General features: G+C 38.9%; 1 protein-coding gene across 1 annotated transcript in view; it reads right to left on the bottom strand.

Moving 5' to 3' along the window:
• The window catches only part of LOC114644149 (kyphoscoliosis peptidase-like), a 68,619-nt gene that overhangs the window by 21,594 nt on the left and 30,499 nt on the right, over positions 1 to 16,526 (bottom strand). The window contains exons 7-10 of the mRNA XM_051923558.1: positions 16,250 to 16,291; positions 13,859 to 13,900; positions 8,806 to 8,888; positions 6,417 to 6,525 (exon numbers count right to left, since the gene is read on the bottom strand). Of these exons, the coding sequence (XP_051779518.1) occupies positions 6,417 to 6,525; positions 8,806 to 8,888; positions 13,859 to 13,900; positions 16,250 to 16,291 (276 nt within the window). The remainder of the gene's footprint in view (positions 1 to 6,416; positions 6,526 to 8,805; positions 8,889 to 13,858; positions 13,901 to 16,249; positions 16,292 to 16,526) is intronic.

The following is a 16,526-nucleotide window of genomic DNA, read 5'->3' as shown; positions in this document are numbered from 1 at the left end:
CCAGGTGCTCTGGTTTCCTCCCAAAGACATGCAGGTTAGGTGCATTAGTGATTCTAAATTGTGCCCTGTGGTGGGCTGGCGCCCTGCCCAGGGTTTGTTGGCTGGGATTGGCTCCAGAAGACCCCTGTGACCCTGTAGTTAGGATATAGCGGGTTGGATAATGGATGGATGGACATTTTTAGGTCAAATAGACATATGTTTTACTTTATTACATTTTCCAGCATGTCCTTGTTATTCATTTCAGAGACCAAACTATTAAAAATTCATAAAAGAGACCTATCAGGTGTGTTGTCAACTTCAGTTATAGTTCAGCAATGCTCAGACACAGCCAATAGAGTGCTGCGTATCATTCAAAAATAAAAGCGTCATAGCACTCCTTCCACTGTTCATTTGGTAGGTCATTCCCATGCTTCCTGCTCACTGCTGAGACTTGAATATGCATTTTCCCTACCATCGTATTTTAAAAAGAAAGAAATCTCTTCTTTCAAAAATTTGCCTTCGAGTTTAAACAAGCATGTTGAGGTAAGCATTTTTTTCCCACTTCTTAAGCTATCTTATATGGAGCCCCTGAAGTCCCAAAAAGCAGTGCTGTTATAATCTTGTTCAAAGAAGATTTTATAGGCACAAGTAATATCTTAAGACTACAAGTTATATATTGTGTAAATAATATCTGTAAGTTGTTCACACAAGATATTGCTGAAGATTCTTACAAGTCCAATTACTGAAACGATAGTGTGAGCCTGGCTGTAAAAGTCACTGGAGAGCCGGAGAGCTGAATGTAAATTGAGAAAAACTAAACTGATTATCCACTATGAAATATTGATGGGTAGAATAACAGAATACAACAACATAGTCCGTCTTGAGAGGCAGTGTTATTTCTCTAGAATTATAAATAGCAGTGCTAGTAATCTCAGAGTCTTATTATCTACACTTGATCGTCTGCTAAACACAGGTCACTCAATGGAATGTCTCCAAAATACTTCCAGTGAAACTTGTGAGGCTTTTGCTGTATCTTTTAATCAAAAAATTAATGATTTTAGAAATAATATACAGTAGTACATTTCCCCAATACTGATCCTCTTAAACCCCGGTACTTCATTTTAAACAAGTTAAATTCTTTCACCAGGATAGATTTACCTGATTTATATAAAATAATTTCTCAACTGAGACCCTCCACCTGCATCTTTGACCCAATACCAACAAGTTTTTTCAAAGAAGTATCTGGCATGCTAATTGATAGTATTCTTGACATAGTAAATTCATCATTAGATATGGGGTCTTTCCAGACTGTCTTAAGGCTGCTGTAGTTAAACCTCTGCTCAAGAAAAATAATCTCAACTCCTCTGCTTTTGAAAATTTTAGACCTATTTCTAACCTGCCTTTCTTAAGTAAAATCCTAGAGAAGGCAGTCATTATGCAGCTAAATGACCACCTCAATAAACATGCCATTCTTGATAAGTTTCAGTCGGGTTTCAGAACAAATCACAGCACAGAAACTGCACTTGTTAAAGTAGTTAATGACTTGCGGGTAAATGCAGACAGAGGCCATTTATCTGTTCTCATCCTCTTAGATCTGAGTGCCGCATGTGATACCATTGATCACAATATTCTTAGAAATCGCCTTAGTCAATGGGTGGGCCTCTTTGGCAGTGTCTTAAAGTGGTTTGAGTCCTACCTAGCAGGTAGAAAATTCTTTGTTAGTTGTGGTAATTATACTTCAAAGACACATGATATTCTATATGGTGTTCCACAAGGCTCTATCCTGGGTCCGCTGCTCTTTTCAATTTACATGCTTCCATTAGGCCAGATTAACTCGGGGCATAACGTAAGCTACGACAGCTATGCTGATGGCACACAACTGTATTTATCAATAGCGCCTGATGACCCTGACTCTCTTGATTCACTGACACAATGTCTTACTTGAGTGGATGAGTGAATGAGTAGATAATTTTCTCAAACTCAACAAGGAGAAAACAGAAATCTTAGTGATTGGCAAAAATGGATATAATGAGGTTATTAAAAATAAACTTGATCCGTTAGGATTAAAAGTCAAGACAAAGGATTTAGGGGTAACTATTTAGTGGAATTTAGTGGGTAGCGCTACTGCCTCGCAGTTAGGAGACCCGGGTTCACTTCCCAGGTCCTCCTTGCGAGGAGATTGCATGTTCTTCCTGTGTCTGCGTGGGTACTCCGGTTTCCTCCCACAGTCCAAAGACATGCAGGTTAGGTGCATTGGCAATTCTAAATTGTCCCTAGTGTGTGCTTGGTGTGTGGGTGTGTGTGTGTGTGCGCACACCCTGCGGTGGGTTGGTGCCCTGCCCGGGGTTTGTTTCCTGCCTTGCACCCTGTGTTGGCTGGGATTGGCTCCAGCAGACCCCCGTGACCCTGTAGATAGGATATAGCGGGTTGGATAATGGATGGATGGATATTGACTCTGACCTGAATTTTAAATCACATATTAATCAGATTACTAGGACAGCATTTTTTCACATAAGAAATATAGCAAAAGTTAGACCTCTTATAACATTGCAAGATGCTGAGAAATTAGTTCACATTTTTGTTTTTAGTCGACTAGATTACTGTAACACACTCCTCTCAGGACTACTCAAAATAGACATCAATCGATTGCAACTAGTGAAGAATGCAGCTGCTAGAATCTTAACTAGGAAAAGAAAATCCGAGCACATTATGCCAGTCCTGATGTCATTACATTGGTTACCTGTGTCATTTAGAATTGACTTTAAAATACTGCTTATAGTTTACAAAGCCTTAAATAATCTTGCTCCATCCTATATTTCAGAATCTCTTTCACCTTACACTCCAAATCGTAACCTTATATCTTCAAATGAGTGTCTGCTTATAATTCCAAGAGCTAAACGTAAAAGAAGTGGTGAGGCAGCCTTCTGCTGTTATGCACCTAAAATCTGGAATAGCTTACCGATAGAAATTCGTCAGGCTAATACAGTACAGTGGAGCACTTTAAAAAACTGCTAAAAATACATTATTTTAACATGGCTTTCTCATAGCTTCATTTTAGTTTAATCCTGATATTCTGTATATGCATTTTATTATCATTATCATTCATGCTGACTCAGAAATACTTACTAACCCCTACTTTCTCTGCTGTTCTTTTTCTGGTTTTCTGTGGTGGCGATCTGCATCACCACCACCTGATCAAAGCACCGTGCTGTCCCTACATTAATGGATTAAAGGCCACAGGTCCACATGACCATCATTATCAAGTTCTTCCATGTGATGCCTGAAAACCATGAGGACTGATTGAGGTCATTTATGTTAGGCAGAATGCCTAGAGGGGGGCTGGGTGGTCTTGTGGCCACAGAACCCCTGCAGATTTTTTTTTTCCAGCCGGGTGTTTTTTTGTTTTGTTTTTTCTGTCCTCCCTGGCCATCAGATGTTGCTTTTATTCTCTGTTAATTAGTATTGCCTAATTTTATTTTTTATATTTTGTCTTTTTCTTCATCCTGTAAAGTACTTTGAGCTACATCATTTGTATGAAAATGTGCTATATAAATAAATATTGTTGTTGTTTAACTGGAGAAGACAGACTCAGGGTTCAAGCAAGATATCTGAGTTCTAATAAAAGGGGTCTCAGCTTTTTTAATGCAGAGATTAGTATTTTGTTGCTACCTTGTGGAATTTGAGCAGAGGGAAAGCAAACAGAACACCGCCCTACCAACCAAAATCTACTAGAGCCACAATGACTAAGGAAAGTAGAGGTGGCTTAGTAAGTGAATATTTTAGTTTTGTGTATAAGGTTGAACTTTGAGTAGTGGTATATTTTGTGTTGGTCAATTATAAGATAATTACTGCACATCTGTTATTGTGTCTTTAACTGAACTGAAAATTGTGTGACTATTATTTTCCCTCAGCTGTCCTTTTATATTAGTCATTTTCATAATTCATGAGAAAGTGTTCTAATTTAACAAAACTGACCCATGTCCACAGCAGTGCCATTTTATTATGTTATACTCGTGGCAGGTGGCATGGCCCTTGCCCAGCAGGGACATCTGTATAAAGGATGAGCCGGGGTAGAGAGTATCTTCAGGGCTTTATCTCCCCCAGGAGGATAGAGGGCAGCTCCCTTGGGTTGCTACAGCACCACGGATTCCCACAGGGTGTGCTGGGAGCTAGAGTTTGCTACAGCCCTGGTTTGTTCCGTGGGTGCCGTCAGGGGATACTGCAGGGCCTGCATAGCCCTACTACTTTGGGCTTCCACCACACTCAAAGTGCTGCCAGAAGAAGATCACTAGACATTTGGAGCACTTCCAGATACCTTATAAAATGAGCCAGTCACCACTACTCCAGGAGCCAAAGTCAGGAGAAAGTGGATGAAGCTTGAGGGGGGGAGTGGAGGTGGAAGAAAGAGAGAGAAAGGAGAGAGTGAGAGGTAGGAAAGGATTGTGTTGAATTGTGCTTGGCACTGTGCTGTATAAGGTGGGGCGCAAGGGAAAAGCGCTACCCCACTAAAATAAAGCCTCCGTTGCACTGGGACTTGTGCCTCTCTCTGTTGTATCAGGTGTTTGGGGAGCTGTATGCCCCCTGGTGTCCACATACTGAAGTTGAATTTCTGCAGTGTTATATTAATGGAATATTGGTTTAATGCTTATACTGTACCAGCTGTCCCCCATTGCTCAGCCCGTAACAGGACGAAGTTTAAAAATCAATAAACAAACAGGCTAGCTAAATGGAGGAAAGGTATGTTCCAAAACGTGACATCATGCTTACCCCTCCTAATCCTCTGTCTTGGATTAGAGTGAATATATCGCTCCTGCAAGCAAACTATGATGCTTAGCACAATGAGAGAAGTCGCAAAATCAACCGGAATGTTCAAGCAAATTATAAAAAAAAACCCCATCTAAACCATTCAGTAGTTTTCTTGTGAAAAGCAGACAGACAGACAGACATACAAACATTGGATTTTATATATAGAGAGATGTGGGAAAATGAATTTAAATTGTATGTAGGAAACAATTAAAAATATGAATATATATTATGAAACAAACAATTGGTATACATCTGGTTATGCTGGAGAGTTAATATACCTTGAGTTTAATTGTGCTTAATTCCATAGTTTACATGAGTGCTCAAGTGGGTAATTTAGAGATAAAATTGGGTGCCAAATTGAGCAAAGGAAACAACAGATTTCTAAGAATTCTTGTTAAAGATCGATAATTCTGAAATTGTTGTATTACAATCTAATGTAACAATTGGCCTTCTAAAATTCATCTTTACATCAGTGAAGTATAATAAACTTTATCCATGTTGATTTAAACACATTTTTTATATTATCTAATCAAGTGATAAGGTTGTGAGATGTTTACTTAATTTTTTTATTCTTATTTTTGTATTTTATTTTATCATTCTTCTCTCTAGAGTAGGGATGCCTCATCTACTTCTGCTGGGTGTCCCAGAAGGGTATGCACAGTGTAAGTCACATCCACACTCACTAATACCACACTATAAACTCATCACAGTGACACTGACTGCAGTTATGTACTCACCAAAGGCAGGATTGCAATTGCATGATTCATTATTGTGTATCACATTTCTTTAACAAAATATTGTGTGAGTTTCCATCCATCCATCCATTATCCAACCCGCTGAATCCAAACACAGGGTCACGGGGGTCTGCCGGAGCCAATCCCAGCCAACACAGGGCACAAGGCAGGACCCAATCCCAGGCAGGGTGCCAACCCACCGCAGGACACACACAAACACACCCACACACCAAGCACACACTAGGGCCAATTTAGAATCGCCAATCCACCTAACCTGCATGTCTTTGGACTGTGGGAGGAAACCGGAGCACCCGGAGGAAACCCACGCAGACACGGGGAGAACATGCAAACTCCACGCAGGGAGGACCTGGGAGGCGAACCCAGGTCCCCAGGTCCCCCTACTGCGAGGCAGCAGCGCTACCCACTGCGCCACCGTGCCGCCCTTGTGTGAGTTTGTTTAAGAATAAAATAAATGTTTTGTGTTCCCTATACAAAGACTTGCACCTTCTCATTATTATAAAATGCTCTATTACTTTTGGCACTTGAGTACCTGTGAAAGTGTATTCCCTTTTTTCACTTTTACTCAAGTACTCCTTACGTCAGTGAAAGTAAACATCTGTCAAAGTACTGTGACTTTTACTCAAGTATCATTTGAGTACTTTTTACAACCATTAACTTGTCCTGAAGCTTATCTGAGTACTGAAGCATGCCCCCTGGCTAGACTCATCTTCCTCGGCTAACTGCCAAGAAGGGCTATGCCTTACACTGGCCAGGGAAATTCCTCTAACATCAGAGCTTTCCCTAGTAACTTAGTTCCAAAATATCAAATATCTCTCCAAAACAATAAAATCTGATCTAATCGACATATAGACGTCACATTTTTATAAAGGGAATTACCAATGTGGTGGGTAATCCATATCCAGATGGCTCGCACCTTCTCCAAATTGCTGTGGGCGTTTTTCAGAAGCTTTTTCACTAAGACCTCTACGCTGTTCCTTTCATTGACCTGTTTGGAAATGAAGAATTAATAATTATGTGCCTTACAGCTTTAGGGCTGTACTGTGCTCTCATCATCAGTAGAAAGATTCTGCAATGTTTTAATTTTACATTGTTAATCCTTAAGCCTGATATTACCACGGAAAGCTCAAATGTATAGAGTAAAGTTGCCAATGTAAAATTAACCCCTTAAGTACATAAAATATATTAATTAATTGTATATAAAGACGCATGCTCCTGATTGACTCACTGACTCACTGACTATTTAGCTATTTGCAGACAATCTAATGAAAAATGTTTTACAATTTTGGATCAGCCTCATGACCCTGAGGCCCAGAACAATCCATTATCACCAAAAAAGTGAATATATAGTGAAGATTTTCAAAAACAAAATGCAATGACATCTCACATATAATATTCATAAAGAAAGAGCTTAGTGCTGGTCTACAGTAGTTGCAGAATAACACAGCATATCTGACTACAAGTCAGCAGCATCACAGTTTAAGCTCTGCCTATGTCCTTATTTTTTTTATCCTGTTCTTGTTTATGCTTCATATGCAAAAATTTATGCAGAAGAATGACTGCAAACAATAATTAAGTGATACTTAAAATAAAAAATTAATTGGTTACTGCTATATATAAATATCCCTTATAATAGAAAAAATATTGTTCCATATTGTTGTAAAACACTGATATTTGTATCATTCAATCTTTACCTCTATATGTTTCTAATGTATAAAGAAATGCATTTACAGTGCTATATGCTTTATTTTCTGGAAGCATAATACCATTTTTTGATTTTTCCATTGTTCCCTTGTGTATTCTTGTGACATAGAGGGTCCATGGCTTAGCAATCAGTGGTCAGTTTTTAAATAAATACAGTAAATAATTAATTAGCCATCTCAATCACTGTGGGTATGCGTGCTCGTGTGGCTGGAGGTTGGTGAATTGAATTCGAATGCACTTATCCCAACGCTCCTGCCATTTTGTGAAGCAGTTCTGGAAGTTTTCTTTAGAGAGTGTCTTTAGTTGGGCTGTCGTAGCTGCCTGGATGTCTTCAATGGATTGAAATCGTTTGCCTTTCATGGTCATGTTCAATTTAGGGAACAGCCAGAAGTTGCACGGTGCCAGATCCGGCGAATAAGGTGGATGCAGACACAGTGTAATATTTTTATTCGACAGAAGTTGTCGTACTAGAAGGGAACCTGGCTGGGTGCTGTGGGCAGCAGGGACCTGGGCCTGTCAGTGAAAGATGGCTGCACCTGTCAGCGAGCATTTCATCCTACTGCAATGTCCAGCCAGGATGAGTGAGTTGGAAGGAAAGAATAGGGGCTTTTGAGTGTACTTTAAAAAGATTTGCCTCTTTAGGATTTCTAACCTCTATTTTAATGGAAAATGTATTGGATGACATTTAACCGCCATATAATCACCTTATTTTATTTCTATTATTTTTATTTTTTGAACTTTTTGTATCAATGCCTATTTTTGGATGCTGTTTTTCCTTTATTAGAGTTTAATAAAAGCACTGTTCACTTTATGCACCCACCCCTTGCTGTAAGTATGTGTGTCCTCATTTGCCCGGATCATCCATGGTTACGTTATCAATTGTGGCGGGTTCAAGAGGCTCACGAATTCAACAGGGATTGTGATGTTGATCTGCACCGTCACAATTCTTTAATTTAAACTGATTAGATTACTGCTGATTAGATTACTGATGTCCCTTAAGAAGTCAGAACCATCTCAATCTGTCCTCCATTGTTATTTATCAATTCACATGTCTGACTTGTTCCTGACCAGTTATTTAGCTGGTAATTTAATATTATCACTCAGGTTAACAAGTAAATCATTAGTATTCTGTAAATGTTTCTGTTATTTATGTAGTATCATCAAATCATTGTGACGCATTCCATGAGAAAAAAATGGCTTGCAGAAGAATGCAAGCCTTAATTGCTACTAATGGGTGGATAGATTGGTTGACTGATTGAGTTATTCAACATCCTTACAAAACCCCAAAATGGAAGCTAATGGCAGGACACTGAAATTCAACAAGGTCATGATCAGAATTGATACTGCTTACTCATCAAACATGTCTGCATTTTACCACATCAGACTCTACAGCTCTGTGTACACTCAAAGTGTCCAAACTTCAGATTTGTTAGTATTATGTTAAATACTATATATATGAGGAATTTCTATACTTTCAATTAAAAGTCATTCTTGTGCAGTTTGTCATTTTATGGCTTCCAAACAACAGTGAAGTAAAAGTAAAAGAGCAATGTCTGAATTATACCTGACGAGCATAATTGTCCAGGTCTTTCAGTTGATTCAGATCCACTTGCAGAGTCTTGAGGTTGGATTTGTCCCAGGGATATGCTGTTTTCAGAAAGAAATGAAGAGACAAACAAAGCTCAAGTAAGACTGATGCCCAAGAATGACTTTTGGAACTGACATGACTGAACCAAGCAATGTGTGTCATGGGAGACAATGAAGTGGAAAAATTAAGTGGATGGACATGAAAACCATACTTTGTATCATGCCAATATACAAATTGAGGAAAGTTAACACTTTAAGGCTGATTTTTACTTACTTTTAAAATATAACACATAATCCTTGAAAATCAACGCTCACCAAAGTCCACAAAAAAGAGTTTCTAGAGAATGCACAAATATACACTGTCTACTATACTTTTTTTTAAAAATAGCTGCTCTTGAATGCTCAGATAGGTATAACTACAGTGTATTAAATTTCTTTCAGGTCAGTCATCTCTGTATTATTTATTCACCTAACAATTTAGAAAAATGATCAAGTTAGAGGCCCCCAGCTATTGTAATAAGTACATTATTCCATATATTGTTCATTCTCCATTTCAGGAAATATTTTCTAGTATTTAGGCACTAAAATACTTTTTTACAAGTTTCTGCATATGCCTCTATGTTTAAGTACTGGCAATAAACTTTCAATTTCCTTATAAATATCTCTTATTATCCATGTTTGTGTATGTAATGTACTCTGCTGAGTGAAGCCTTTTTCACATTACACAATTTGTCGAAAAATGTCTAGTCATAGACTTCATTTACATAATTTTAGTGAGTTGAGGACTGTTGCATTGCACCCCTGTGACTTAACAGTCATCTAGACTGACATACCCAGCGACTCAGTTCAAGCAATCTATAAATCACCCCCACAATATTTGATTTTGCCTCAAGTTGTAATAATAATAATAATAACATTTATTTGTATGGCACATTTTCATACAAAAAAGTAGCTCAAAGTGCTTGTAGGAGTGGACTTGTTTGTATGTGAGGTGTGACATATAATGCAACTGTAAAGAATAAGGAAGATGGGTGTTTTGGACCATAACAAACAGAAGAGAGGCTCAATTGTCTGATATTCCATGTTTTACATACCAAAATAGAATGAAAAAAAAAAAAGGCAGAGATTGCAATTGAACTTGCCATACTTGTAAAGTCTTCTCACAGTAACCATCTCTAGCATTTTATCCTCCATTTTATTAATCTGTCAGAATGGTTGAACTCATGATGCTTTGGAAATGTGAAACCAACATTGTATTGCAGTTGACATACCCTGTGATTTCTAGTTGTGTGATATGACGCACTCCAACATCAAGATCAGCAACTGCAGTTGGCAAGTTTAGCATCCCCTCCATCTAGAAGTCAGGTATTGTGATGTCAGCTTTAAGCACCCATGTTAGAATGCAGCCATTTCTATCCCAGTTTCCAACTAACTGTTTAATACTGAATAATTTGCTAAATGTGTCTGCCCTTCAATTTTAAAAAATACATGGATTTATTTATTACACAGCTGTTCTGGAAATGGTGTCTCTCTATTATAAAAAAAAAAAAATCCTGGAGAGAAACACTAGGGTGTCGAGACGTGATCTTCACGTTAAGACCACGGAAGACACTTAAAAGAACCGTGAGATGAAAGAAAATGGCCATGGAGCATCTCACGGGGAACTTAAAAATGAGACATTGTGCCAAGAGATTGACCCAGGACCGCCTCGCGATGACATTGAACATGAGATTCTTGCAAGACACACCCTACTTACAATCAATATCAAATAAGACAATGGGCAGCAAAACATTCAGTCATGTAAAGGATTTGAGCACACACAGATCCAGGGTCCCAGTGCGTATAAAGCGTATAAGGACAATACGTTATAAATGAAATGTTGACAACTAAGCGAAGAAGAAAGCAGCACGGAGAAAAGAGACCCAAAAGTGTTGGAGAGAAAAAAGAGCAAAAAAGAAAATATAATCTAGGTGAAAATTCAGAAAATAAGGAAAGTAATTATCAGCCCGTAACAAGTGGAACTGAAACAAAGCACGTCCAATCGAGCTCAGAATTAAAAGACAGAGAGTAAAAGACAAAGTAGAACTTCATAAAGATGCTCACAAATGTTGGCACTATACACATGCACAGCAGGCTAGAGATTATGAAAGCAGTGGAATTCAAAAGGCTCAAAAAAAAAAACGTTGGCACGATACAAATGTGGAGAAAGTTAAAGAATATGAAAGTAGGAAAATTAGAAAGTATAAAAAAAAGAAAGTAAAGATCACAGTAGCGCAAAAAAAGAGAAATTATTACTCTGAGAAATAACAAAAAGGCAAATAGAGATCGAATATATGGACACAGGTGATATTTCAGAAGTATATAAATATTGTAAGGCTTTGAAGTTTAAGTCAGAGAATTTCAAAAACGTGGTTTACCTCAAATGCATTTATTGGTTACTTTGCAAAAAAAATTACTAACTGCTGATGATGTTGATCGCTTTGTCTGTGCTGAAACTCCAAACAGAGAAACCTATCCTGAATTATGGAACAAAATCATTAAACACATGTCTCACTGACCTCATTTAAAAGATTCAGCATATTGGGACACAAAAGATTCCAAATATTGTTTTTACAGAAGTTCTGAAATAAAAGTGAAACTAATGAAATAGCAACAATTCAAAGAAAAAAAAATCTTAAAATTGTGTATCCGGAAAACCAAACACGGCGGTTGGTGAGTGAAGCGAGCAGGGGGCAAAAACCCCTAGTTTTATGTAAGAACAAAAGATTACATTGAGTCTCTTTTTACTTTGCACTTAGGCTGTCATTTCTAATTTAATGAAAACTACAGCATAAGTAGGAATTATTACTGTGGAACATGATTAACTGTTTATGTAATTACTCATTTCTTATTGCTATTTTCACTCACCTATACTGGTACTTAAGTTGCATACTAAGTCCACCATAATAACAGCCACTTACACTGCAGTATCTCTGCTAATTACTCATTTATTACATTTCTGGTTCACAGTAATGACAGACACGTAATGTAAAGTGTTGCCAATGGTTGTTATTAGATTATTGGCCTATTTTCTAAGTACTGTACATATCACTAGCTAGACCCCTTTCACAAAGGAATTCATGGTGGTGTCTTCTCCAGCTTGCTGAGCTAAATTAAAGCTACACTACCCAGGCTGTCTTTTACCTCACTAACACCACCGTATTTTGAACTTTCTTACTGTACATGGACTGCATTCCTGTTTCATAGTCAGGTGCGAAATCAAAGATTCCCAGTGAGAAATTTTACATGAATACTTTTCAAAGTTGTAGCTCCCTGTGTAGCAATACAAAGAGACCAATGCTACCCAGATTAAGAAAGTTATAATGAAACAATGGCCTTTTACCTTATTTAATAATATAAATTAAAAAAGAAATAATAATAAACAGGTAAGCCAGAGATTTTATTTTGGTACAGATCAAGTAGAAAATGAATAATGATTTTTTCCACCATAGCACTGATCACAAATTCACTTGAACACAATGGATACCAGCATAATGTCCTCTTCTGGTGTTCACACCTATGATAGCTGCTCAGCAATTTCCAAGCACAAAGTTCAAAGTGAACAAGCCTGCAAAGCTAAAGGAATATTTTCCTATAACTCCAAAGCTTAAGAATGTTAGTCCTTGTGGTTGAGTGACATTTGGTATAAAAGATTTTGTAAGTCAGACAAAGCAAATATAATATTAGTGTTTCAAAAGGCATTTTATTGATATTTAACTAACCAACTCCCGAGTCTTTACAACTGACAGAGGAGGTGAATTTTATTGCAGGGTTAGGAGAGGTGCCTTAAACCAGTTTGGCAAGGGGAATTCAATGAAACATCCCCTGCATAAAACTACACAGCAAAGCAAATGGTATCTGCTACTTGAGGGCAGGTGTAAAAAGGCAATCTGTGCACCCAGTGGACTGAAGTATGGCTGTTTGGGTTTGGTTTTGATTCAGAGGTCATAGTGTACCACAACACCCTATTGGCCTAAGGATATGGACAGAGAGTGTATAAAATGTTGGTTGCTTAACCCCACCCCCCTCGCTCTCGCTCTCTCTCTCTCACACCATGGCAATGTAGAGGACACAATGAGAAGCACAACGTAGCAGCCATATTGAGTCAAGCATGCAGCCTGTCCTAAAGAAACCTGACTAGAAATGATGACTTGACAAGAGACATTTAAGTAACTACAAGTCTGTGTGCCACCTGAAACTACACATCTAGCATTTATCAGGTTGTACGGTTGCCAATATTCTCATGTACTTCCATCCATCCATTTTCCAACTCGTTGAATCCGAACACAGGGTCACGGGGGTCTGCTGGAGCCAATCCCAGCCAACACAGGGCACAAGGCAGGAACCAATCCCGGGCAGGGTGCCAACCCACCACAGGACACACACAAACACACCCACACACCAAGCACACACTAGGGCCAATGTAGAATCGCCCGTCCACCTAACCTGCATGTCTTTGGACTGTGGGAGGAAACCGGAGCGCCCGGAGGAAACCCACGCAGACACGGGGAGAACATGCAAACTCCACGCAGGGAGGACCGGGAAGCAAACCCGGGTCTCCTAACTGCAAGGCAGCAGCGCTACCACTGCGCTACCGTGCCGCCCTCTCATGTACTTTGCTTCATTATTATTACTTTATGACTATTGTCAACATTACACTATTAACATGTGTAACTTAACTCCTGCTTGTCCCTTTACTTTGTGTAATTGGCTGAGGCTATAGATGTAGAAAGGAAGGAGGGGAGAAGTTATAAAGTACAATACCTTATAAACAGTGGTAAGTCTATGGGATTTGAGGCATTCTGATAAAGTCTACACGGTAAAGAGTACAAAAAAGGGAAAGTAGCGTGACATAGACATCTACCAAGACAAAGCAGTCCTGAAAACTGCTACATATGCATTAGATAAGTGGAAATATTAACAGGACACAGGCACAACATGCAGTGCCATCCCAAGGCAAATAGCATTCTTTAAAATAAAGAAAGACTTACAGTATTTTGCAATTTCTTTGCTTTTAACATCACTGATAAATCCTGAAAGAAAATAAGAAAATGAAACCACATCAGACTAAATAAAAGTATATCTTCTGGCTTCTTTACAATGAAAAATCATCAGCACTATCTATCTATCTATCTATCTATCTATCTATCTATCTATCTATCTATCTATCTATCTATCTATCTATCTATCTATCTATCTATCTATCTATCTATCTATCTATCTATCTATCTATCTATCTATCTATCTATCTATCTATCATCATGATCTCATCATTATCCACCACTGGGAAGGAATAGGTTATGAGAGATTTCTACTGATTAATGGTAATTAGCTGAGAGGTGGGAGACAAATTAGTGGAAAGAGAAGAAGTTCAAATACTAGAGGAGCAATACAAAGTATTCACAAATCAAAGGTGCAAAAACAAAGAAGATTTCAAGCCCAATTTCCTAATATTATCTTACTAACTATATTATATTATATATTTTATATATATTATATAATTATATTATATTATATATTATATGCTGATACCAGCATAGGAAAAACATCCCCACCCATAATAACAACAGCGCAAGTGAGCAGAGAGCTGAGGAGACTTCGTGCCAGCAAAGCAGCGGGTCCAGATGGAGTATCGCCACGACTGCTGAAGGTCTGTGCATCGGAGCTGGGGGGTCCTCTACAGCGCATCTTCAACCTGAGCCTGGAACAGGGGAGAGTCCCGAGGCTTTGGAAAACATCTTGTATCACCCCAGTCCCAAAGGTATCACGTCCTAGTGAGCTGAATGACTTCCGGCCTGTTGCTCTGACATCACATGTGATGAAGACCATGGAGAGGCTGCTGCTTCACCACCTTAGGCCACAGGTTCAACACGCCCTTGACCCTCTGCAGTTTGCATATCAGGAGAAGGTGGGAGCGGAAGATGCCATCATCTATATGCTACACCGATCCCTCTCTCACTTGGACAGAGACAGTGGTGCTGTAAGAATTATGTTTCTAGACTTCTCTAGCGCCTTCAACACAATCCAACCTCTGCTCCTTAGGGACAAGCTGACAGAGATGGGATTAGATTCATACCTAGTGGCATGGATCGTGGACTATCTTAAAGACAGACCTCAGTATGTGCGTCTTGGGAACTGCACGTCTGACATTGTGGTCAGCAACACAGGAGCGCCACAAGGGGACTGTACTTTCTCCGGTCCTGTTCAGCCTATATACATCGGACTTCCAATACAACTCGGAGTCCTGCCATGTGCAAAAGTTCGCTGATGACACTGCTATCGTGGGCTGTATCAGGAATGGGCTGGAGGAGGAGTATAGGGACCTAATCAATGACTTTGTTAAATGGTCCGACTCAAACCACCTACACCTGAACACCAGCAAAACCAAGGAGCTGGTGGTGGATTTTAGGAAGCCCAGACCCCTCATAGACCCAGTGATCATCAAAGGTGACTGTGTGCAGATGGTGCAGACCTATAAATATCTGGGAGTGCAGCTGGATGATAAATTAGACTGGACTGCCAATACTGATGCGCTGTGCAAGAAAGGACAGAGCCGGTTATACTTCCTTAGAAGGCTGGCTTCCTTCAACATCTGCAATAAGATGCTGCAGATGTTCTATCAAACAGTTGTGGCGAGCGCCCTCTTCTACGCAGTGGTGTGCTGGGGAGGCAGCATTAAGAGGAAAGACGCCTGGACAAACTGGTGAGGAAGGCAGGCTCTATTGTTGGCATGGAGCTGGACAGTTTAACATCTGTGGCAGAGCGAAGGGCGCTCAGCAGGCTCCTATCAATTATGGAGAATCCACTGCATCCACTAAATAATGTCATCTCCAGACAGAAGAGCAGCTTCAGTGACAGACTGCTGTCACTGTCCTGCTCCACAGACAGATTGAGGAGATCGTTCCTCCCCCAAACTATGCGACTCTTTAATTCCACCAGGGGGGGTAAACGTTAATATTTAACATTATACATAGTTATTGTCTGGTTTTTTTTTTTTTCACCTGTATTATTATCATTCTTTAATTTAATATTATTTATTGTATCAGTATGCTGCTGCTGAAGAATGTGAATTTCCCATTGGGATTAATAAAGTATCTATCTATCTATCTATCTATCTATCTATCTATCTATCTATCTATCTATCTATCTATCTATCTATCTATCTATCTATCTATCTATCTATCTATCTAAATAACACTGCTGTAAAGTTTGTTTAAGCAAAACATTCAAAACTAGGAGACCAAGAACTGTATCCTGGCATCCTAAACAGGGGTCACGATGATGACACACTTCATGAAGATGTCTGATCTTGTGGTAGTAACAGATGTTGCTACTATAAAACGGGCACAACCATATGGAAACACCACAAAATGTCCACTTACCTTTATTCATATAACTGCCTTCATCTTGCTGTGTTTTCTTTTCTGTGTTAAAAAATGCATGTCTTAATGCAATGATAATAATAAGGCAAACACAGCTCCATTTTTATAATCATTAAATGTATGTAGCAAAGACCTCTAGAGAATGAAAAAAAAAAGCCTCAAAACTGGGATGTGGTGCAGGTACAAAGAGGCATGTTGCAAAGGGAAATTAAATCTAAAGTATATAGAATACACCTTATAATTTAAAATTATAAATCTGGAGTGATGCCACAAAGGT

Source organism: Erpetoichthys calabaricus, chromosome 2 (assembly GCF_900747795.2).
Source record: "Erpetoichthys calabaricus chromosome 2, fErpCal1.3, whole genome shotgun sequence".
In the NCBI taxonomy this organism is placed as follows: Eukaryota; Metazoa; Chordata; class Cladistia; order Polypteriformes; family Polypteridae; genus Erpetoichthys; species Erpetoichthys calabaricus.
This window is presented reverse-complemented; position numbering and strand designations above follow the sequence as displayed.